At 37.6% G+C, this 22,968-nt stretch overlaps 1 protein-coding gene and 1 long non-coding RNA gene across 3 annotated transcripts in view; both read left to right on the forward strand.

The window, feature by feature from the left end:
* The first annotated feature begins 3,352 nt into the window (after positions 1–3,352).
* Positions 3,353–22,968, forward strand: part of LOC110541449 (cytochrome P450 2C26) — a 36,397-nt gene continuing 16,781 nt past the window's right edge. Inside the window, exons 1-7 of one of the 2 annotated variants that reach the window (XM_060389068.1) lie at positions 3,353–3,558; positions 5,164–5,326; positions 5,505–5,654; positions 8,485–8,645; positions 9,673–9,849; positions 18,883–19,024; positions 22,574–22,761. In XM_060389068.1, coding sequence (XP_060245051.1) covers positions 3,391–3,558; positions 5,164–5,326; positions 5,505–5,654; positions 8,485–8,645; positions 9,673–9,849; positions 18,883–19,024; positions 22,574–22,761 — 1,149 coding nt within the window. In that variant the 5' untranslated portion in view covers positions 3,353–3,390. The remainder of the gene's footprint in view (positions 3,559–5,163; positions 5,327–5,504; positions 5,655–8,484; positions 8,646–9,672; positions 9,850–18,882; positions 19,025–22,573; positions 22,762–22,968) is intronic. The other variant, XM_060389074.1, reaches the window with a different exon arrangement.
* On the forward strand, positions 5,661–7,158 carry LOC132655805 (uncharacterized). The gene is made up of 2 exons (XR_009593664.1): positions 5,661–6,422; positions 6,506–7,158. It is a non-coding gene; the product is annotated as an uncharacterized LOC132655805 (long non-coding RNA).

Genomic DNA, 22,968 nt, shown 5'->3' on the forward strand with positions numbered 1-22,968 from the left:
TTCCAATTAATCAATAGGATCTTTCAAGATAACATGTGCTTCAGGAAGCAGAGAAATGTGCCTGAGCATGGCAGGCACTCTCAACCACTAACAGGACCAGAGCTAATTCTGAAAATGCTGAGCAGGTCTATGATGGAAGAAAATCACACAGGCAGTCACAGAACTAAGCGGGGACAAAAAGCTCATATTTTAAAAAAGACTTACTGCACATTTTCCCCTTCAGAATTTTTATGATTATCACATCCTAAACCTTATCTAAATTCATGTAATATTTTTATCTACAGGAACAACGTATCCTTCTGTCTTCTGCTCTGCTTTTGACTATGTCTAAAGCAGTAGCACCCATGAACCACAGAGCTTGCTGCATATTAAATAGTGTTGGCAGCTCTACAACCCACATACTGCTAGCTATAAGAATTAAAGAGATACCTTTTATCAGAACCAATATAGCATTCCACAGACATATCAGTACCAAAATTATGCAGCTAAATCTTCCCTATATGCAGGGAGGGGCTAGACATTCCTATCTCCAGGGGAGGAGGAGCTCCATGGTGGATGCTTATTAAGCTGTTCTCTAGAGACCTATCTGAGGAAACATCAGAATCTGAAGAGGCTGTCCTCATTGGTGCTCTCTCTGAGAGAGGTTGTGTGAAGGTGGGTTGTCTGAATGTCCTGAACATGACACTATCACTGATGCCTTCATGGTCACTGCAGTCTTCTCCCTCTATTTTGTTCTTCCCTCTTCTAGGCTGAAGAACATGGGGTGTTTAATAAAAACAGAAGAATCAAAACAAACAAAAAAAACTGTTCTTTTGAACTTTCAATGAACTCATGGATAGCTGAGAGGGGAGGAGGGAGAGGTTTATGGGGGGATACAAAGTGAATAAAGTAATTAATAAAAATTAAAATTAAAAAATAAAATAGAAAAAAATGCTGTATGTTGTACACTATCCTAACGATATAGCTCAGATAAGTTCTGAGGCCAGCTCAGCATTGGGGAAGGACCAAGGATATGCTGAATATTATACTGATTACCTCTGTGGGTGAAGTATAGTTCAAGATTTGAGCAGCCACACAGAGATGGGAAATACAACAGGTTAGGACATATGTCTCAAACCATTCCTACAGGTCTGTCTTCATCTAGTACTCTTGGCAAAATAGCCATTTGGATGTCACCAATTTAAGAGTTTACCAACATTCAATACAAATTCCAATATAAAGTTCTGTGCTTTTTAGTCTAGCCTATGTTCAGTAAAAGGAACTTTGCTTTCCTGGAAATGTTGATCAACAGGTATGGAGCAACAAATTCTGTTTACCCTGCTAAGATAACAAGGCAAGAATACTTTGGGTCACCAAAGGTTGAAAGATTACTAAAAGAGAACTTTTTTAACCTTTGTGACAAAAGATGATGATCTACCTATTAAATAGATTCTAAAGATTATTAAAATAGAACTTACCTGACCTTTAGGTGGACAAATGATGATATAATTATTACCTAGATTCTAAAGATCATTAAAATGAAACTTTCATGAACTTCATGTCCTAAATGATCATGTAATTATTAACTCATGTTCTTTTTGAATGTGACTGAGTAAGGTTGACATTGAATCACAGTATCCAGCCAATAAAGATTGGTGGAGGCCATGGAACTGAATGTTTTTGTGGAGAAAAAAAATGTAGAATTAGAGCTCAAATTCTAGATCTACTACCTGTAATCTCTGTCTGGACAAAGCACCAAATCTCTAATGCTCACCTGTAAATCCCCATTGGGAAAATTTTTTGCTTAGACAAGAAAAGTAGAAAGAATTGGAAGAAATATTGCTGTGAACATTTAAAAAAATTCACAGAATCTGTGTAATATAATTTATGAAATACTGTGAAAAAATATTTAAATACAATTTTCTGTGCCAAGAGAGCACAGGGATATCTGCTTAGTCAATTTAAAGCAAACATGATGAAATTTTTATAAATCAATCATTTGATTGAACTTTGCTATTATTATTATAATAATTCATATAATTCCACTTATATTTGAATCTTTATGATCCTGTGTCCTCACCTTCCATAAAGGTCACTCTGGTCATTTTTTTTTAATTTTTTATTAATTACACTTTATTCATTTTGTATGCCCCCATAAGCCCCTCCATCCTCCCCTCCCGATCCCACCCTCGCTCCCCTTTCTGCATGCATGCCACTCCCCAAGTCCACTGATAGGGGAGGTTCTCCTCTCCTTTCTGATCATAGTCTATCAGTTCTCATCAAAAGTGGCTGCATTGTCCTCTACTGTGGCCTGGTAAGGCTGCTCCCCCCTCAGGGGGAGGTGATCAAAGAGCAGGCCAATCAGATTATGTCAGAGGCAGTCCCTTTTGCCATTACTCTGGTCATTTTATACTATGATTTCAAGCATCTCTGAGTACCCATGAGTTGTTAAAGTCACAGAAACTGCTCTGTATTCCACCTCCCTTACTGTATAGCAATTTTTTTCTTCTTAACAATTAGAGAATTGTGATGAGAATTGTGTCATGAGAAAAGAATCTATTTTCAATGGAAAAGTATTTGCTATAAAGCCACAGTGAATAACTAAGGCCATCAGAAAATCTCACTGAATTTTACTTGTTTCTTTCAGTGAGCTGTGCAATACTGACAATTCCTCTGTTTCTCTTTTCACCATTAGTACAAATAACATCAGTCTTGTCTTTCCATGACTTGTGTTATATGGGGTTCTGGGACAGAATAATGTATGGTCTTTCAGTCAAGATGTCCAGGAACACAAGCCAAACTTTATTTAGTTGTATTTCTCTGAGTCTATTATGTACTGATAAGGCTATTCTTATTGAGAATGCATGTGCAAATGTTTAAGATAACTAATAAATATTTTAAATATCCAGGTAAGCATGGGCATGGTGTTGTGTACATAGATTTGTAACCTCAGGGAGATAAAGCACATGATTAGTAAGGTACATTATGAGACTTTGCTTGAAAACAAACATATTTCATAGCATGCAAAATATCCATAATGTCAAAAATCCTTACCTGGTAACTAATCTCAGAATCATTGGAATCAATGTAATAGAATTTTAAGAATATTCTTCTACTCAATTATCAACCTTAACACTTTCAAGAATAGTGACACCATCTAAACATCAGCTTTGCTTTTTAAATTACAATACTTGGTTTGTATTACAAAGAATCCCTTATGTGTACCTATTAACAAGAACAGGCATGAAGAACATCTTATTTTTGTCTTTGTCACTAGGATAAAGTTCACTCAAAAGAGAGATTAAAGAACGTTTATCTGATTAGTCAGTTAATTTGTCATATTGATTCTGTAGCCACATGATAAAAGCTCCGTGCTGCCTGATCTCAGTCGTGTTAGTGAGAAGAGGCTCCATGGATCTGCTCACGTTCCTGGTGCTCACTCTCTCCTGTCTGCTTCTCTTCTCACTCTGGAGACAGAGCTCAGGGAGAGGGAAGCTCCCTCCTGGCCCCACACCTCTCCCAATTATTGGCAATATTCTCCAGATAGATGTGAAGGACATCAGACAATCCTTAACCAACGTAAGTATGCCTTATGCTTCTCCAGTATTTTGCAAAGATACATTGAGCTATTCTTTATTTTTAAAAATTTGAGATTAGAATACAATGACATTATTATTTTGATATTGTATATATTCCCTCTTGTCTTTAGTCTTTCCAAACACTCCCATATGCTGCTCCTTTTTCTTCTTCAAATTCATGGCTTCTTTTTTTATTGTTGTTACATGCATATATATATATATATATATATATGTGTGTGTGTGTGTGTGTGTGTGTGTGTGTGTGTGTGTTTGTGTGTATGTATATATTCTTAAGTATAACCTGTATAGTCTATATAATGTTATTTGTATTCACATTTTCATGAATGGTCAAAATAATGTTGTAATCAATGATCTTAAGAAGCCCGTTGTAGCTCAGTAACCAATTGCTTTCCCATAGTAAGGGGAACAGGGACGATTTCTGACAGGAACTCAATGGCAGGCTCTTTAGCCTCCCCACCTCCCAAGGGAGGAGCAGTCCTGCTAGGCCACAGAGGAGGACTTTGCAGTCCTGAAAATACCTGATAAAACAGGGTCAGATGAAAGGGGAGGAGGACCTCCCCCATCAGTGGACTTGGAAAGGGGCAGGGAGGAGATGAAGGAGGGAGGGAGGGCTTGGGAGGGAATGAGGGAGTGGTTACAGCTGGGACACAGAGTTAATGAAATGTAACTAATTAAAAACACCTTAAAATTGCGTGCACCTTCAGGGTTTTCAGGTTCGTCCCCATCAGAAATTTAGCAATTTCTATTGTGAATTAGAGAACTTTTGCATCTTTGTGTATTATAATAAAATTTGCAAAATTGCAAAAGTTGTGCATACCTCTTCCCATCTTTGAAATTTTATTTCAATTTCCCATAATTCATTGCTAAAATTTTCTGGTAAAGAACACATCATATCATTTAACAATTCAGGCAACATTTTAGACATGTATCTTTGTTGACATTTGTCAGTGGTACTGAAGTTCTGTAAATAATATTTTATCAACAGAAAATATCTATATATGTGTAGTAACACAGGAAAAGGAAACCAATCAATGTCCACAGCATATCTGATACTCTCCAAATTGACTTTTATTCTTTGGTGCCTGGGAACATGAATGCCCCAGGGTAAGAAACTGTTCTCTTAGCTATGCTCATGCTGAGTGTTGCTTTAGTGGTACCCAGTCTCCGCGTCTGTAGTAATGACGGAGTGAACCTCAGTTGCTTGGTATGGATTTCTACTCTTCATTGTGTGATGAAGTTCTGCAGGAGAAGCTTTACAGGTGTTCCTGAAGCAGTTATCTGGGCATTCATACTTATTTTACTATTGAGCAAATATGGAATTAAATCTCCCAGGCATCAAGTGCTTAAAAAAATAATAACAACAACATCAAACAGCCCCCAATGCTGAGTCTTTTATTCATTAGCAAATCAGGCCAAAAATTAATGTGGAAAACTCTTTCCTCAGTTTCTCTTTGAAAAATGATCCAGAAACCAGCTAACTATTTTGATGTGACAATTTACTATAATCTAAGCATCAACTACCTGGGCCATCACATGACACACTTACAAGTAATAATTACCCATTGCTTTGCTTTCCAATTCCCAGTTCTCAAAAGTCTATGGCCCTGTGTTCACTCTGTACTTTGGGATGAAGCCCACTGTGGTGTTGCATGGCTATGAGGCAGTGAAGGAAGCCCTGATTGATCATGGGGAGGAGTTTTCTGGAAGAGGAAGCTTCCCTGTGGCTGAAAATATTAATAAAGGCCTTGGTAAGTAAATGTGTACATTCATGTGTGAGCTGGGTAGTAGTTATGGTGAGGAAGAAAATATAAAGAAAACGCCAGACTTGCTTCTGGAGCTCAGGTTGGGCCTCTGTGTTATTGTGTGTTCTCAGATGGTCCTTCTCTTCTGGAAATCACTTTGTAGTTTTTGTTCTCATTTGTTTAGGAATCATTTTCAGCCATGGAAACAGATGGAAAGAAATAAGGCGCTTCTCTCTGATGACCCTGCGGAATTTAGGCATGGGCAAAAGAACCATTGAGGACCGAGTTCAAGAAGAGGCCCAGTGCCTTGTGGAGGAACTGAGAAGAACCAATGGTGAGGAAAGCTTTGTGCTTTGCCTCTTTCATCCTGTTCTAGGTTTGGGTATAGAAGAGTTATTGATATTATACTATTTCAAATGTTTTCCTTTTGTTTTTGAATCAGATATCATGAACACAGCTTTCATTTTAATTTTCTGATGAGTTACATCCTTGGTACAACTATTACTTGTATATTGTTAATCATTTCATCAGAGAAAAATTGCTACTGATAATGGTGGTAGTGATTTCATCTACACTTATGGGGCCCAAACCAGATGAATTTCTTTTCATTTTGTTGAACTACATTGGTCTCCCTAACTTCACTGATGTTCCAAGGTATCCTGAAGGATCATGTCCACAGTTTTGAGTAGTAGTTATTCAATACATTTTTTAATTATTTAGGCGAGTGTAATAGAGTTTTATCATGATTTCAAAAATTATCATGATTTCTTCTTATGTTGTGATTTATGTATTTAAGGAATTACATGTGACATCAATCTGCTAAAAACACAAACCTAATGAAATCAGTAGTTTAACTGAACTTGAACTATTTTCATTAACACTTTATCTCATCGTTCTCAAAGTGTATTACAGTTCTGCCTTCTGTCCTGTCAATAAATTCTCTCCACAGTCATTATTTGGATTTAGGGGATGGAGAGATATTACTTTGCGGCCATTGAAAATGCTACTTACACTGCACTCAGGGTCAGCCGCTTTGGACCCAGAGAAGAGCATGTCTGGTTGCATGCGGGTTGATGCCCCAGGTCCCGCCTCTGAGAAAAAGGTATCAGACGGGTCTGATGCTCTTTGGGTGGATGACACCCAAACGAACATCGGTACAAAGTCCCAATTTATTTCTAATATCAGAGATCAGACCTCTACTCTTGCCTGATGCATCTAAAACAAAAAGGGGGAACTGTAGAGAGCTGCAGAATGCTATGCCTTAAAGATGGAGCTGGTTTCCGCCTTCCACCTTCCGGATGGTGAGTGCTCTCTGTCACGAACAATTCCACATTTGGCTAAGGCTGAGGATCTGGCTTGCTTCCATGTATGTGGACCTATCTGCATTGCCCACATGGCATGCCTGGGTTGGCTACCCAGAGGCTATTTAAGCTGTGGGCTGGCTTTCCCCAGGGTCCGAGGATTGTTCAAGGTTCCTGAATAAACTGCATTGAAAAAAAAAAAAAAAGAAAATGCTACTTACTTAGGAAGTACCTGTCAGGGGAGACTCAGTTTATTTGCTTAAATTCTGAAGGACTGTTTCTTTAAGTTCTTTTCTCAAAATAAAGTGAAGAAAAGACTGAAAATCAGATTTTATCTGTGAATGACGTGCATACCAAGAAAAATCCCAAAAGATTACCCATTATCTTCTTTGCTAAAAAGAATACATTTCTGAAAGATTATAATATGGTAATGTTTAAAAGCTTGGCATACCACCAACATATTCTGGAATTTCTCTTTAATTACAAATGTAACAATTTGCTAAGCATATTAAAATTAAAGTGATTTTTATTTGGAAACTATAGTTATAATTTTGTAATCTCCTTACATATAAACAATACTAATATTTAATTACAGAAATTTCTATAGAAAGCACATAAAAAAGAAATGTTCTTCTATTTTCTTATTTGTAAAAAGCATAGACATGGCCAATGTGAAACAAAAAATTCAGACATCATTGCAATTTTATCACATTACTTTGATGATAATTTAAAAATATTCCCAAACCTATGGATATCAACTTTACCCAAATATATTAATGGGGAATTTTGATTGACCACGATGACCAGTTACATCTTTTACATTACATGCTGTTGATGTCTACTCATGGTACCCAATGAGGACTTCTTAAACACTATTTCACACTACTGTGTCATGTACTTTGACTATGATCATCCCCCATCTTTTCTTTTCTGGCCTTTTTATTCCCATCATTCTTCTTTCTCTAGTCTCACATACATTGTATTTGGGGTTCAGTGTCATGTAGAGTGTTCACATCTTAAGGAGCAACATTCATTCTTTGAAACATTGTAATGAGAATAGGGGAGTCTGCATTTTTTTTTTTACATTCTGCCCTCCTGAAATTTTATTTTAAAATAAGAAGGTTTTATTCATTTTATTCATTAGTGCAAACAAATACACAAGGCACTGTCTGTTCTTGATGTCTTCTCATGTAAAATAAAGGAATTCTCCTCCTCATGTTTGTTCTAATATCCATATATACAGAATGTTTAGCTGTTAGAAGAAATTGCAGGTAGAATAGTGCTTAGAATATTTTTAAAAATTTAAATTTCAGTTTATTTAGTATACATCCCACAGTTTGACCCCTTTCTCCTCTCCTCCAAGTCCCCTCTCCCCTGCAACCTCTCTTCCCCCACGCAGTCCAGTCCCCTTTTTACTCCTCCCTTCTCCTTTTCTCACCTAGAAAAGGAAAGTCCCTTCCCCCCATATCAACCCTCTCCAGCATATCAAGTCAAATCAGGACTGAACATATACTCACTCCCTGAGTCTGCAAGGCAGCCCTGCCAGGGGAAAGTGATCTAAAACAGGCAATAGTGTCCATGTGAGAAACAGCCCCTTCACTTGCCACACAGTCCATTTGATGATCAAACTTCCCATTGGCCACATATGTGCAGGAGTCCTAAGTCCAGACCATCCATGCTCCTTAGTTGATGTCTGAGTCTCTGAGAGCTGCCTTGGGCTTGGGTTAGTTGTCTCTGTTGGTCTTGTTGGGAGGTTTCTGTTCCTCCAAATCCTTCCATTGTTCCCTCAACAGTTCAGTGTCTTTACATGTTAACAAGGACAGTGCTTTTGATATGTACTTAAAATTGTTTCCAACTTTTCAGGTGCACCCTGTGACCCCACCTTCATCCTGGGCTGTGCTCCCTGCAACGTCATATGCTCCATTATTTTCCAGAATCGTTTTGATTACAAAGATCAGGATTTTCTTAACTTCCTGGAAAAAACAAATGAAAATGTCAAGATTCTGAGCTCCCCCTGGTTGCAGGTAAAGCCAAGTTCTGGTCCTCCTAAGGAAAAAACAAACAAACAACAACAACAACAACAACAACGAAAACAAAACAAAACAAAACAAAAACTTTTGGCCAATTTTTTCCTCATGTAAATTACTAATGGTGAGATGACAGAATAAGGATCTTTGGAATGGAGGTCTATGTCCTTTGCTAAACAAATAGAAAAACAAAGAGCAAATGCTAGGTTAGCTCAAATTGTTTAGCTCCCTATCAGATGATTTCCTTATTGACCTACAGAGAGCTGTTTAAGTAAATTACTTCATTTTGAGAAGACAAGTAGTCACTCATAAAACATTCTTGCACTACCCACAAGTACTAGTACTGTGAACAATTAAGTCCATCTTCCTTACAGTATTTGGCATAAATATCTTAGCTTTGACAGAGGACCTTCTGCTAAAGAATTTTTGGGGTAATGACGTACCAGGAAGCACTGAATTCCTCCAGATATTTGTTGCTTCTGTTTGGATCCTGGCTCACAAGGGAACAGGAAGACATTACGAGATGAATGGTTTTATGGTGTGTGCACCAGAAACATTCACTAACTGTGCAAGTGGTTTCAAGGCTTCTTTAGAGGTCTACTCACTTCCTCCTACTCATTCCATGTAAGAGGTTAGATGATAGGAAAAAGGCTGCAGATACTACCTTTCTGCAGTGAATCAAGTTGTCAATTATATTAACTTCTACTGGCACCTAAAACGCATAAAATACAATAATATATATTATATGACATTTCTAATTTATAGGGCAGAATTGAATTATTCTTGAATGTGGAGAAGTCAGTTATGAACTTTGATCATTTGGGCAGGGTTTTCTTCCTCAAATCTAACTACCAGCATAGAAAATTTCTATATAAAAATGAATCACCTCCTATTCAAGGTGGACATCTGTCACATATGGGATTATAAATCTGAATTGCTCTATTTTAGTCTGTATGTATTTCTTTATAACACCCTATTCACTTAATAATTTTTTGGATTTTGGCTTTTTTTTTTTTTTTTGTAGTTCTGCAATGCTTTCCCTATTCTCCTTGATTATTGCCCAGGAAGTCATAACACAGTAGCTAAAAATCTTGACCATATTAAAAGCTACCTTTTGGAGAAAATAAAAGAACATCAAGAATCATTGGATGTCACAAATCCTCGGGACTTTATTGATTATTACCTGATTAAATCAAAGCAGGTAAAGAATTTATATAAACTTATTTCTTCTATTTTTCAATTATTTCTTTATTCTATGAATACTCAAATATTTGCCAGAGATCTTCAAATACTCAGGGCAGTACCATTTGAAAAACAACTTGAATATTTATTATGTGTGTGTGTGCAAACAATACAAACCCAAGAAAACATAAGGGGGATTTGTTAACTAGAACACATTGACATTTATCTTCTAATGGAAAAAAAAAGCAATCTAGCTGTGAAGGAAGAGAATACAAAGGACAGGTAAATGGGAAACTAATTCCAATCATGTCATAGTGTATGACATATTGTGTTCAATAAGTTTTGTATTTTATGTTTTTAACTGCTTTCCCAAATTCACCCTCATAATGTGGTTTTAAGTTTTTATTTACATAACACATTGTACAGGCATAGTATTTATTTTTGGTAAGATGGCCATTTTTACTGTTAGTCTTGCCATGCCTTGGGCATTAGAGGTCTTTCCATCTTCTTATATCTTCTTCTATTTCTTTCTTCAGAGACTGGAAGTTATTTCACACAAATCTTTGACTTGCTTCATTTAAGTCACACCAAGGTACTTTATGTTTTTGTGGATATTGTGAAGGGTGTTGTTTCCCTAATTTCTTTCTCAGCCCATTTGTCTTTTTTATATAGGAGGGCTACTGATCTTTTTAAGAGTTCCATTTTTTACATTAATTACAGTTTATTCACTTTGTATCCCAGCTGTAGTCCCCTCCCTCTACAGCTCCGAATCCTCCTCTCCCTCCCTCATCTCCTATGCACCTCTCCAGGTCCATAGATAGAGGAGGTTTTTTGTGTTTTTTTTTTTTTTTTGAGTTAATTTTGTATCCAGCCACTTTGCTGAAGGTGTTTATCAGCTATAGGAGTTTCCTAGTAGAATTTTGGGGTCACTCAGGTATACTATCGTATCATCTGCAAATAGCGATACTTTGACTTCTTTTTTTCTGATCTGAATCCCGTTGATCTCTTTTAATTCTCTTATTGCTTTAGCTAGGACTTTAAGTACTATGTTGAAGAGATACAGAGAGAGTGGGCAGCCTTGTCTTGTTTCAGTTTCAATTTCAGTGGGATTGATTTAAGTTTCTCTCTGTTCAGTTTGATGTTGGCTATAGGCTTGCTGTATATCGCCTTTACACTGATTAGGTAAGTGCCATGTGTCCCTGATCTCTTCAAGACTTTAAGCATGAATGGGTGTTGGATTTTTGTCAAATGCATTTTCAGCATCTAAGGAAATTATCATGTGGGTTTTCTCCTTCAGTTTGTTTATATGATGGATTACATTGATGGATTTCTGGATATTGAACCACCCCTGCCTACCTGAGATGAGGCCTACTTGGTCATAGTGGATGATATCTTTGATGTGTTCTTGGATTCAGTTTGCAAGTGTTTAGTTGAATATTTTTGCATCAATGTATATAAGGGATATTGGCCTGAAATACTTTTTTTTTTTTTTCGGGTCTTTGTTAGGTTTAAGTATCAAGGTGACTACGACTTCATAGAATGAGCTTGGTAATGTTTCTTCTGTTTCTATTTTGTGGAATAGTTTGAAAGATATTGGTGTTAGCTCTTCTTTGAAGGTCTGTTAGAATTCTGCACTGAAACCATCTGGCCCTGGGGGTTTTTTTGGAGGGGAGTCTTTTAATGACAGCTTCTAATTCCTTAGGGAATGTAGGACTATTTAATTGATTAACCTGGTCTGATTCAGCTTTGATAAATGGAATTGATCAAGAAAATAATCCATTTAATTTACATTTTCAAATTTTGTGGAGTATAGGTTTTTGAAGTAATGATCGTTTGGATTTCCTCAGTGTCTGTTGTTATGTTCCCTTTTTCATTTCTGATTTTGTCGATTTGGATAGTGTCTCTCTGCCTTTTCGTTAGTATGGCTAAGGGTTTGTCTATCTTATTGATTTTCTCAATGAAACAGCTCTTGATTTCATAGATTCTTTGAATTGTTTTATTTGTTTCTAATTTATTGATTTCAGTCCTGAGTTTGATTATTTCCACCTGTCTACTTATCTTTGGAGTATCTGCTTCTTTATTTTTTTCTAGGGCTTTCAGGTGAGCTATTAAATTACTTGTATGAGATACTTCGAATTTTTTTCCTGAAGGCACTTAGCGCTATGAACTTTCCTCTTAGCACTGCTTTCATTGTGTTCCATAAGTTTTGATATGTTGTGCCTTCATTTTCATTGAGTTCTAGGAAGTCTTTAATTTCCTTCTTTATTTCTTCCCAGACCCAGCTGTCACTGAGTAACGAGTTGTTCAGTTTCCATGTGATTGTAGGCTTTTTGCCATTTCTGTTGTTGTTGAGGTCCAGCTTTAGTCCATGGTGTTCAGATAGGATACAAGGGACTATTTCAATCTTCTTGTATCTGTTGAGGCTTGCTTTATGACCAGCTATATGGTCTATTTTGGAGAAGGGTCCATGTGGTGCTGAGAAGAAGGTAAATTCTTTTGTGTATGGGTGAAAGGTTCTGTAGATATCTGTTAGGTCCATTTGATTCATGACTTCTGTCAGAGTCATTGTTTCTTTGTTTAATTTCTGTTTTGTTGACCTGTCCTTTGTTGAGAGTGGGGTGTTGAAGTCTCCCAAATTAATGTGTGGGAATGTATGTGTGGTTTTAGTTTTATTTATGTTTCTTTTACAAATATGGGTGCTCTTGTATTTGGGGCATAGATGTTCAGAATTGTCATGTGTTCTTGGTGGAATTTTTTTTGATGAGTATGAAATGACTTTCCCCATCTCTTTTGATTAATTTTGGTTGAAAATCTACTTTGATAGTTATTAGAATGTTTATTTCTGCTTGTTTCTCGGGTCTAATTGCTTGGACAACCAACTTCCAGCCCTTTACTCTCAGGTAATGTCTATCTTTGTGACTTAGGTTTGTTTCTTGTATGCATCAGATTGCTGGGTCTTATTTATTCATCCATTCTGTTAGTTTGTATCTTTTTATTCTTTTTATTGGAGAGCTGAGTCCATTGATATTGAGAGAGATTAATGGCTGGTGGCTGTTAAATACTTTGATTTTGCTGTTGGCTATGTTGGTGTGTTTGTGTGCTTGGCTACTTTTAGCAAAGCTGTAGTGAAATTATTCATTTCTTGTGTTTTCCTGACTGTAGCTAGCTTTCCTGGGTTGTATTTTTCTTTTTATTATCTTCTGTAACACTGGATTTGTAGGTAGGTACTCTTTAAATTTTCTTTTGTCGTTGAATGTTGAATATCTTGTTTTCTCCATCTATGACTATCTTGCTGTGTATAATAGCCTGGGCTGACATCTGTGATTTTTTTTTTTTTTTTTTTTTTTTTTTTTTTTTTTTTTTTTTAGTTTCTCCATGATATCTGTCCAGGCCCTTCTGGCTTTCATAGTCTCTGTTGAGAAGTCAGGTGTGATTCTGATGGGTTTGCCATTATATGTTACTTGGCTTTTTTCCCTCTCAGCTTTTAGTGTTTTTTCTTTGTTCTGTGTACTTACTGTTTTGATTATTATGTGGTGGGAGAATTTTCTTTTCTGGTCTAATTTATTAGGTCTTCTGTAGGCCTCTTGTATTCTTATAGGCTTCTCCTTTATGTTGGGGAAATTTCCTTCTATGATTTTGTTGAAAATATTTTCTGGGCCTTGGCAACAAGAATCTTCTTTTTCTCAATTCTAATTATTCTTAGGTTTTGTCTTTTCGTGTTGTCTTGGATTATTTAAGCAGTTTGTGTCCGGAATGTTTTAGATTTAACATCTTTGATGGATTCATTTATTTCTTCCATTCTATCTTCCACACCTCAGATTCTTTCTTCTATCTCTTGTAGTCTATTGGTTATGCTTACCTCTGTAGTTCCTGTTTTCTTCCCTAAGTTCTTCCTCTCCATAGTTTCCTCCATTTGTGTTTCTTTAATTTTTCCAATTCTATCTTCAGATCTTGAGCTGTTTTGTTGATTTCCTTTACCTATCTGAGTGCATTTTCCTGTTTTTCCTGCAGTTCCTTCACCTGTTTATTTGAACATTACTCTGTTTCTTTTATTTCTTTTAGTACTTAATTATTTCCTCTCTGAAGGCCACAAACTGTTTGGCTATATTTCCTTAAGAATGGCAATAATCTGTTTAACTTTATCTTCCTACACATTTTATTTGTTTCCTCCATTAATCTCTTAATAAGCATAGATATAAGGTCATCTCCTTCAATTTCACTTATGAAAGGTGTCCAGGGCTGCTTGCCCCTTCATAACTGGGTTCTGGAGAGACCATGTGGCTTTGGCTTTTGTTGGTTGTGCTTTTACACTTGCTTCTACCCATCTACTGGTTTCAGGTATTGGCTGTTAGTTTCTGGTACCTGGAATCCTTGCATGGGGAGAATCCCCTTGGCAGGAAGATGGTGATTCCTGAAGGAGGCCTCCTCAGCTTTTTGGGTATGGTTAACTGAATGGCTATGTTTTTCAGGAATTGTCACAGCTCACCTCAGGCTTATGGACCTGTGTGGTAATTGTAGTCATTGGTAGCTAGGGGCACTCTTCTCTCACCAGGAAAAGTCCTGGAAACAGCTGCCCTGCCACTTTGTTTCTTGCTCTGAGTTCAGTGGGCTGCTGCTGCTGCTCTTACACTATGTTTGCTGGGTGCAGCTCTCTTGGAGAATCAGGGAACCCAGCAGTTTGGTCATTTTAGCTAGGGCGACAGGTTGTGCCTTGTTTCAGTGTATGGGACTGATCCCATGGATCCCAGGATTTTGTAGGTCTGAGGTTGGAGTTCTGTGCTCCAGTACCCAAGTGTAAATCAGTGGGAGGTGAATGCAGTAGGAGGCTAGAGCCTGGAGCTTGCAGGAGCCCAGAAACTTTTCCAGAGTTGGGTGTCCTGAGGCAGACCATATGTTTGCCTCAATGTGTGGTTTCCTCCCCAAAGGGAGACCCAGTCTGTGGTGTTTTAGAGTACACAGTCTGGACTAGTGTTTTAGAGTCTCGGATGGTGAGTAGAGCACGCTGGTGCATGTGAGTAGCCATGCTGGTGACTGCGGGCCTGCAGGAACCTGGGAACTTTTCCCTGAGAACATTCTTTTTGGGGGACAGGTAGATCAACTGAGTGCCCTGTGGTCGAATCTTTTGTTTCCTTCACTGTGGGGTCTCCACCTGACAGAGACACCCATCTCTGGTGCCCTGTGGCCCACAGTTACATCTGGGAAGGTGAGTTGTCACACGGGAAGTCTGCCGGACCCCAGGAACTTTTCCAGGGATTGTCCGGGTGATCTGAAGTCAATCCAATTGCTTCCTTCACCATGGGGTTTTTTTCTCTACTGGAAATCCCTGTGTCTGATGTTATGGTGCCCACAGTTCACTCTGGGAGGGTGAACAGAGCATGTAGGCATGTGGCTCTGGACTGGCAACTGAGCACCTACCGGGACTGGGGAACTCTTCTGGGGCTTAATTGGGTGACCTGAACCCGATCGCTTCTTGCACTATGGGGTTTCCTCTCACCTGGGAAACACAATCACGGTTTTTTAGGGCCCAGAGTTCTGTCTCTTGGTCACAGTGTAGTCACTCACTGCTGTCCTGCTCATCAGGCACAGTATCCTCTTAGCGCTGCCATCTTGGATCATCCCATAGTATTTATTTTTAGTTATTGTTTTATGCATTAAACATTTTGGAACAGAAAAAAGTATTTAATATAAAAAGATAATGTTAACATTTTTTATTCTTCCATAAGTTTATACTTAATGAGGATTTTTATTTTTTAATGTGTCATTAATTTATTGTTTAATTCCTTAATCACTGAGTGTACGCAACATATCTTTTATGGCAGATATATTTAAAAGGACCGTTTTTTTTCTTTTTAAAGAAATTTTCTTTAACGAATATTCTTGAGAATTTCATACAGATATAAAATGAGACATAGTTATATTCACCCCACATTTCCTCTCCATCTCTCCTGTATCAACTCTCTCCAAAGTTCATGCTCTCCTTCTGTTCTTCTTCTTCTTCTTTAAATCCCAATAGCCCACTAATTCCAGGAGGTGCTCTGTATATTTGCTTAGGAATAATGGCAAGCACTGTATCATGGGAAACCTCTCAGGAGCCATGCCTTCCAAAGAAAGATTTCCTTTCTTCAGGGGTTTACATTTGCTAATAGATTTTTAGTATAAAGGATGACCTGGGTAGCCTTCCTCCATCGCTGCTGGAAGTTGGAATAGGCTGATTTTATTCAGGTCCTGTGTAGATAACCACAGCTGCAGTGAGTTCATTAGGGAAAGAGCCTGCTCCTCTCCAGAAGGTTGCGGTTCACAGCTCTTCTTCTCACCCTCTCGCTCTTACATGTTTTCTACCTCTTCTTGCACATTGTTCCATAAACCTTAAAAGAAAGATAAGGCTAATAAAGGTGTTAAATTTAGGGCTGAATACCCGGTCTCTTATTTTCAGCATTTTGACCAGTTACACCTCTCTGGATAGACTTTTAATCTCTGAAAAATGAAGCTTCTCTGACCTAAGTTTATTACAGCTCAGGTTTATGGGGATAAACATAAACATTTAGATAGCAGGTTGACAATATTATCATTTAGCAAAATAACATCAATAAATTGTATCCTAGGGTCTATGACTTCTCTGTCCTTGGGCCTGTTAATACAAATACATTTTTGGGTATGAAATTCCCTGCTATAGACTTTGAAACCAACCAGAAAGTACTTCAGTACCTTGTGATCGTCACATTTTTATTGACCCAGGATGGTAACTTGATCTGACCAGAGATAAGGCCCTTAAGGATCCAGAGTCAGAGTAGGGATGAGATCTGACACAGGGTGAGGTCCAAAGGTGAGGGGGGATTAATAACATTGGGGTGTGGAAGCTATGGGCCTGGGAGGAAGTTCAGGCTCTTCTAGACTAAGGGTAACAGACAGAGGAGGAAGTTTCACAGCCCAGGACAAGCTGCTGTGAGCAAGATTATTTTTGCATTCAGTGAAATAAATCTGACTCAAACAGGAAAGGGGTTTCCTTTGCAAGATGGCAAATGAACTAGAAAGTTACACAACCAAATTAAGCCAATCAAAAAGCAAATATAAATCAGTCTTAATATTATTGTCACCAATACCTCATATTGAATACCCATGAACAATCACTAAAGATAATTATATAATTTTGTTTGGCACAAATGAGAAGGTAAGAGAGTCCCTTTATTATTTGCTGAAGAAAAGTACTAATTATGTGAAATATGTGCCCGTAATACTGACATTGTGCATATTATATTTTATTATATATAAGGTTATATAATATGGCCCTGGTCTTTTATTTTGTTTGGGAGACATTTGATGGCTGCTTCTATTTCCTTAGGGGTTTTAAGGCAGTTTATAGTGTTTATCGGCTCTTGATTTAACTTTGTTACTCTTTATCTATATTCACTTTAACATAACTGTAAAAGCTTAGTATCGTTTAAGAATTTACCTGAAATGACTGTCTTGAGTTCTAATTCTGGCCTTTATACACCAAAATTTTTTCTGTAATGTCGACTGAGAGGAAGATCTTCTAAAGAATGTTTAAGATAAAACCTTTCAAGATCACACGGATCATTTAAATAAGATTTGGCTGGCAATGAATCAGAAGGCAGAGTATGTGATAAGCTTCTAGAGTCCATACTTTGAGTCCAACACAATGATTTCTTGCACAGACTGTGAAGACTTAGAAAACTGTGCATATAAGGCACGTGGTTATTGTCTTGTGTACAACATTCAATGATTAGAATGTTAAATGGGTAATAGAAGAGTTAAAAACAAGACCAAACACTATTACTATGATAGAGCACGAGCTTGTGAAGTTTTCCTGTGCAGGGTCAACTGGTGGATATTTTCATTTTCATAGAATGTACATCCTGCCACAAATGTTAGGTCCTGTCCTTCTAGCCAGAAAATAGACAATTGGATGTGACCTGGCTTTATAAAATGATATTCATAAAATCATGTCCTCAGGTCTGATTTTCCTTTCAGGCCATAGTTTTGTGTCTGAAATTGAGAATTAGGATTGAAGAAGGCATGTTCTTTCTATTTCCTCCCATCTGTTTTCCCCTGGTCTGGCCTAGTGTATCATAAGAAAGGGGAAAATGAGAATGTATAACTTCTCATGATTTTCTACAACTATCAACCAGAAAAATAATAAATGAAATAAATGAATTTCAGCAATAAAAGTAAATGACATGAAGTTCATGTTACAGAGGGAGAGGAGTGTGTCTGTCGAGCAGAGACAAAATAGTACTACTTAATTTACTAATATTAGTAGTGTTTATTTCACAGCAGTAGACACTTTTGTGTTACAAATTCATAAGTCAGGAAATGTGTCTGAGTGATACCCTGACTGAATGTCCATAGCTGTATCCACGATGACACCCCATTTTGGACTCTCCTCAGCTTTATTCATTGCTTTGACAAATGCATTATACTTACTCTCTCCTTTATCCCATGAGAGCCATTACTTTGTCTTCATGCTATAGTTTGTATGCTCCATTTATTCTTCCCTATCTAGACCATGTTACTAGCAGACTCCCATATGGAATGAGGCCAGGTCACCTCACCTTTGTGAACCTACCCTTGTTCCCTATTTTTTTCTAGATATTTGTACTTTTAATCTTTTCAGGTTCAACTTTATTGGGAGTCTGCAGTAGTATTCCTTTCTGATAATCCTTGTTTTTTGTTTGCCAAAAATTTGGATTTATGGGAGCGTCTACATTTAAATGTGTACAATGTAAAATCTTTAATTCTTAAAATGATGTAAACCAAAAATTTTTGATTATTCATTAAAAACAAAGGTCCATATATTAAGGGTAGTGTGAAAAAGTCAAAGGCATTTGACTCTATCAATTTGGGGCTTCTCTGTGTAGAAAATGAAATTTAGAATCTCTGTGCCTGTCTCTGCAGGACAGTGTTAATTTGTTCTCGAACTATACTTTCTAGTTCTTTATTGGCAACAATAGAAAACGGTGTGAGGTTGTAGAGACATTGTTATCAGATGTGCTAGTAAAGAATTTACCAGCTAACTGCATCAAACAATTCTTAGGAAAACCACAATCAGCACTCGATATTTACAGCTGACAATTTGGCAACGACTGTGACTGATTTATTTGGTGCTGGGACAGAGACAACAAGCACAACACTGAGATATGCTCTCCTGCTCCTGCTGAAGCACCCACACGTCACAGGTGAGAACACAGGTGGTGAGTCACAGCAATCCTGTGGGATGCTGGAAAGTCAGTGTTAGTGTCCTGAGTGTTGTTATTCTTAGAGAAGTCTCAGTCCTTATCTTCTGTGCCACTGGCCATAGTGAGAAGGATGACTGAAAGTCTGTGGATGTAGGAAAAGCAATTAAAATCTGATTAGTGGGGTTCTGGAGAGATGGCTCAGTGGTTAAGAGCACACTCTGCTCTTCTAAAGGATGCAGGTTCAATTCCCAGCACCCATATGGCAGCCTACAACTGTCTGTAACTCCAGTTCCAAGTGATACGACATCCTCACAGCAATATACATAAAATAAAATAACACAAAATATTATTTTAAAAGGTGATCACTGACTGTGTTACTTGGGAGGTGATCTGTGTCAGGCACCTCTAGCATCTTTTGCCTTGTTGTACCTCTATGTTGTCATGCTATTAGAGCAGGCAACTTCTTGAATTTACTTTAGTTTATTCTGATAAATCTAATTCTGGTGTACAGAGGTGTAAACTCACCTCACTGAAGAATAAGCATTACTCCTGAGTCTACCTGAGATAATTTTTAATCTAGGAAGTATTTAGAATTTGTAGTCTTTAGAAACTTATTTCTATTTAGGCAGGCAGTTGTAGAAAAAGGAATTTTACTATTTCAAAAGTCCATTTCCATGCAATTTCTGTTAACCCATTTATTTTCCATTATACCAACTATATTCTTTTAAAAACAACATTATTGTAAATTATACTACTTTTTCATGTTTACAGGATTTATTTATTAATTACATGTTATGTTTGCAATCATTTCTTCACTTAACAGTTAAGAAATTTTTTACTATTTGTGAAAACAAGACTTTCACTATGACACTCATGTGATCAATTAATTTCAGATATTAAATACAAATACATGATATGTACAGTTTTTTTGCTTTCCTCAGCATAACAATGGTCCTTGCATACTTAGAAGAAAGAAATTCCATCTGGAGATAGAAATAAAGAGAATAACAAAGTGGGGAAACTGTTAATTCTTATATTATTATCACCAGAATAAATACAGCATTCATGAGAACTATCTTAATTACCTTAAGGCATAGGGGGTTCCCCTCATTTTCCTCATCAGAGGGGAGGGAGACTTCAGGAGACAGCAGCTGAATGGGACAAGATGAAACTTAATTTTAAGTACATTAAATGTTTTGGTATATATGAAATTCACTTTTCACTTGTGTTCAATACACATTGAAGTAACAATACCATAAATATGAATGACAATTAGTATTGAAAGGGGAGGAAAGAAAAATGGCAGCCAGCCAAGAGGGCTTCACAAAAATCCTGAGCTACAATAGCTTAGTGAGGAATGAGGACAAACAGGAGGAAGATGACACTGACACTGAGGTGTTGGAGGAACACGTAAGCTGTGTTTCTGCAGTCACAGTTTGGGTCTCTGTTTGAAAACAGTGAGGAGTCTATGCAGAGAAAAGCATTATAGAAGGAGGTTCTGTTAGATATAGGGTTGATGAAGATCCTTTCCCATGTATGCTGTCATTTTGTTCTGATGACAGCGTCCTTTACTTTACAGAAAATTTTCATTTTCATAAGGTTCCATTTATTGTTGCTCTTAGAGCCTGTGCTGTTGATGTTCAGGGAGTTATCCCTTGTGCTAATGCGTTCAACATCTTCCTCACTTTTTCTTCTATAGATTTAGTGTGTCTGGTTTTATGTTGAGGTCTTTGATCCACTCAGAGTTTAGTTTTGTGCAGGGTGATAAATATGAATCTATATGCATTTTTATACATGTAGACCTACAGTTAGATCAGCACCATTTGTTGATGATGCTCTCTCTTTTCTATTATATGGTTTTGGCATCTTTGTCAATAAACAAGTATTCCTAGGTGTGTGGGTTTATTTCTGGGTTTTTGATTCAATTCCATTGATCCACCATTCTGTTTCTAAGCCACTACCATGCAGTTTGTTAATATTGCTCTTTAGTACAGATTGAGATCAGTGACAGAGATACCTCCAGACAATCTGTTATTGTACAAGATAGTTTTAGCAATTCTGGTTTTTTTATTTTTCCATAAGAAATTGAGAACTATTCTTTCAAGTTCTGTAAATAATTTTGTTTGTATTTTGATAGGAATTGCAAAGAATCTGTATTGCTTTTGGCAGGATGGCCAATTTCACTATGTTAATCCTAGCGATCCAAGAGCATAGGAGACTTTTGATCTTCTGATAGGTTCTTCAATTTCTTCAGAGAATTGAAGATTTTTTTTAAAATAAATCTTTCACTTGCTTGGTTAGAGTCACAACCAACAACATTATATCTGACAAAGGGCTAATACCTAGAATTTATAAAGAACTCAAGGAGTTTCACACCAACAAATCAAGTAATCCAATTAAAAATGGGGTACAGAGATAAACAGAGAATTTTCAATAGTGGTATATTGAATGCCAGAGAAACACTTAAAGAAATGCTCAACATTGTTAGTTAACAGTGAAATGCAAATTAAAATGACCCTGAGATTTCACCTTACACACATCATAATGGCTAAGATGAAAAACTCAAGTGACAATACATGCTCAAGAGAATGTGGAGAAAGATGAACACTACTCCTTTCTGGTGGGAATGTAATATTGTACAACCACTTTGAAAATCAATCAGGTGCTTTCTCAGACAATTAGGAAGAGTACTTCCTAAAGATCCAGCTATACCACTCCTAGGCATATATCCAAAATATGCTCAAGTACACAACAAGAACATTTGTTCAACCATGTTCATAGCAGCTTTATTTGTAATAGCTAGAATCCGTATACAACCCAGATATTCCTCAGCTGAGGAATGGATACAGAAATTGTGGTACAAAGCCAAACTTTGGAGATAGTGCAGGGAATGTTATGAAAGAAGGGGAAGATAGAAAGACATGGAGGGAATAGGAGTGTCACAAGAAGCAACAGAACAAAAAAATTGGGCGCAGGGGTCTTTTCTGAGACTGATACTCCAAACAAAGACCATGATTGGAGATAACCTAGAACTCCTGAGCTGATGAAGCCCATGGCAGCTCAGTGTCAAAGTGGGTACCTTAGTTAGGGGAACAGGGGCTGTCTCTGACATGAACTAATGGCAGGCTCTCTGACCATCTCCCCCTGAGGTGGGAATAGCTTTACTAGGCCACAGAGGAAGATAATGCAGCCAGTCTTGATAAGACCTGATAGGCTAGGGTCAGATGGAAAGGGAGGAGGGCCTCCCCTTCAGTGGATTGCCAAAGGAATAAGGGATGAGAAGTGAAAGGAGTATGGGTTGGGAGGGACTGAAAGAGGAGGCTATAGCTCCAATACAAATTTAATAAATTATAATTAATAAAAATAAAGATAATGAAACAAAGTTCTTCTTACCAGAGACCCCTTCCTATCCACATTCTCCAGGAGCTCTTGAACATAAAATGGATTTATAATCCTGTGAGGACACCTTCTTCATTCACTGTGTAGCTTGTGTTGTGACAAACATGCCACTTCTCCCCTATTCTTACATATCTCTGTGTGACTAACCAGCTAAAGTCCAGGAAGAGATTGACCGTGTGGTTGGCCGACACCGCAGGCCCTGCATGCAGGACAGGAGTCACATGCCCTACACGGATGCCATGATTCATGAGGTCCAGAGATTCATTGACTTCATCCCGACCAGCCTGCCTCATGCAGTGACCTGTGACATTAAATTTAGGAACTACCTCATTCCCAAGGTAAGCTTGTCTCTCCTCTGCTGTTCCTCTGTGCTCTCCATGCTGCCAGGTTCACAGTGAGGTTCCAGTCCTGAGTCACACTGCTGAGGGCAGCTTCTGCTGTTTCAGTAGTGGGAGAGGCTCTTCCCCAGGTAGGGACAGGGTAATGACAGCTCCTTGTTTGCTGAGCCTTCCAAATCCTCTTCAGAGAAGCTCAGGTATTCCTAT

This window comes from Meriones unguiculatus, chromosome 1 (assembly GCF_030254825.1).
Source record: "Meriones unguiculatus strain TT.TT164.6M chromosome 1, Bangor_MerUng_6.1, whole genome shotgun sequence".
Lineage (NCBI taxonomy): Eukaryota > Metazoa > Chordata > Mammalia > Rodentia > Muridae > Meriones > Meriones unguiculatus.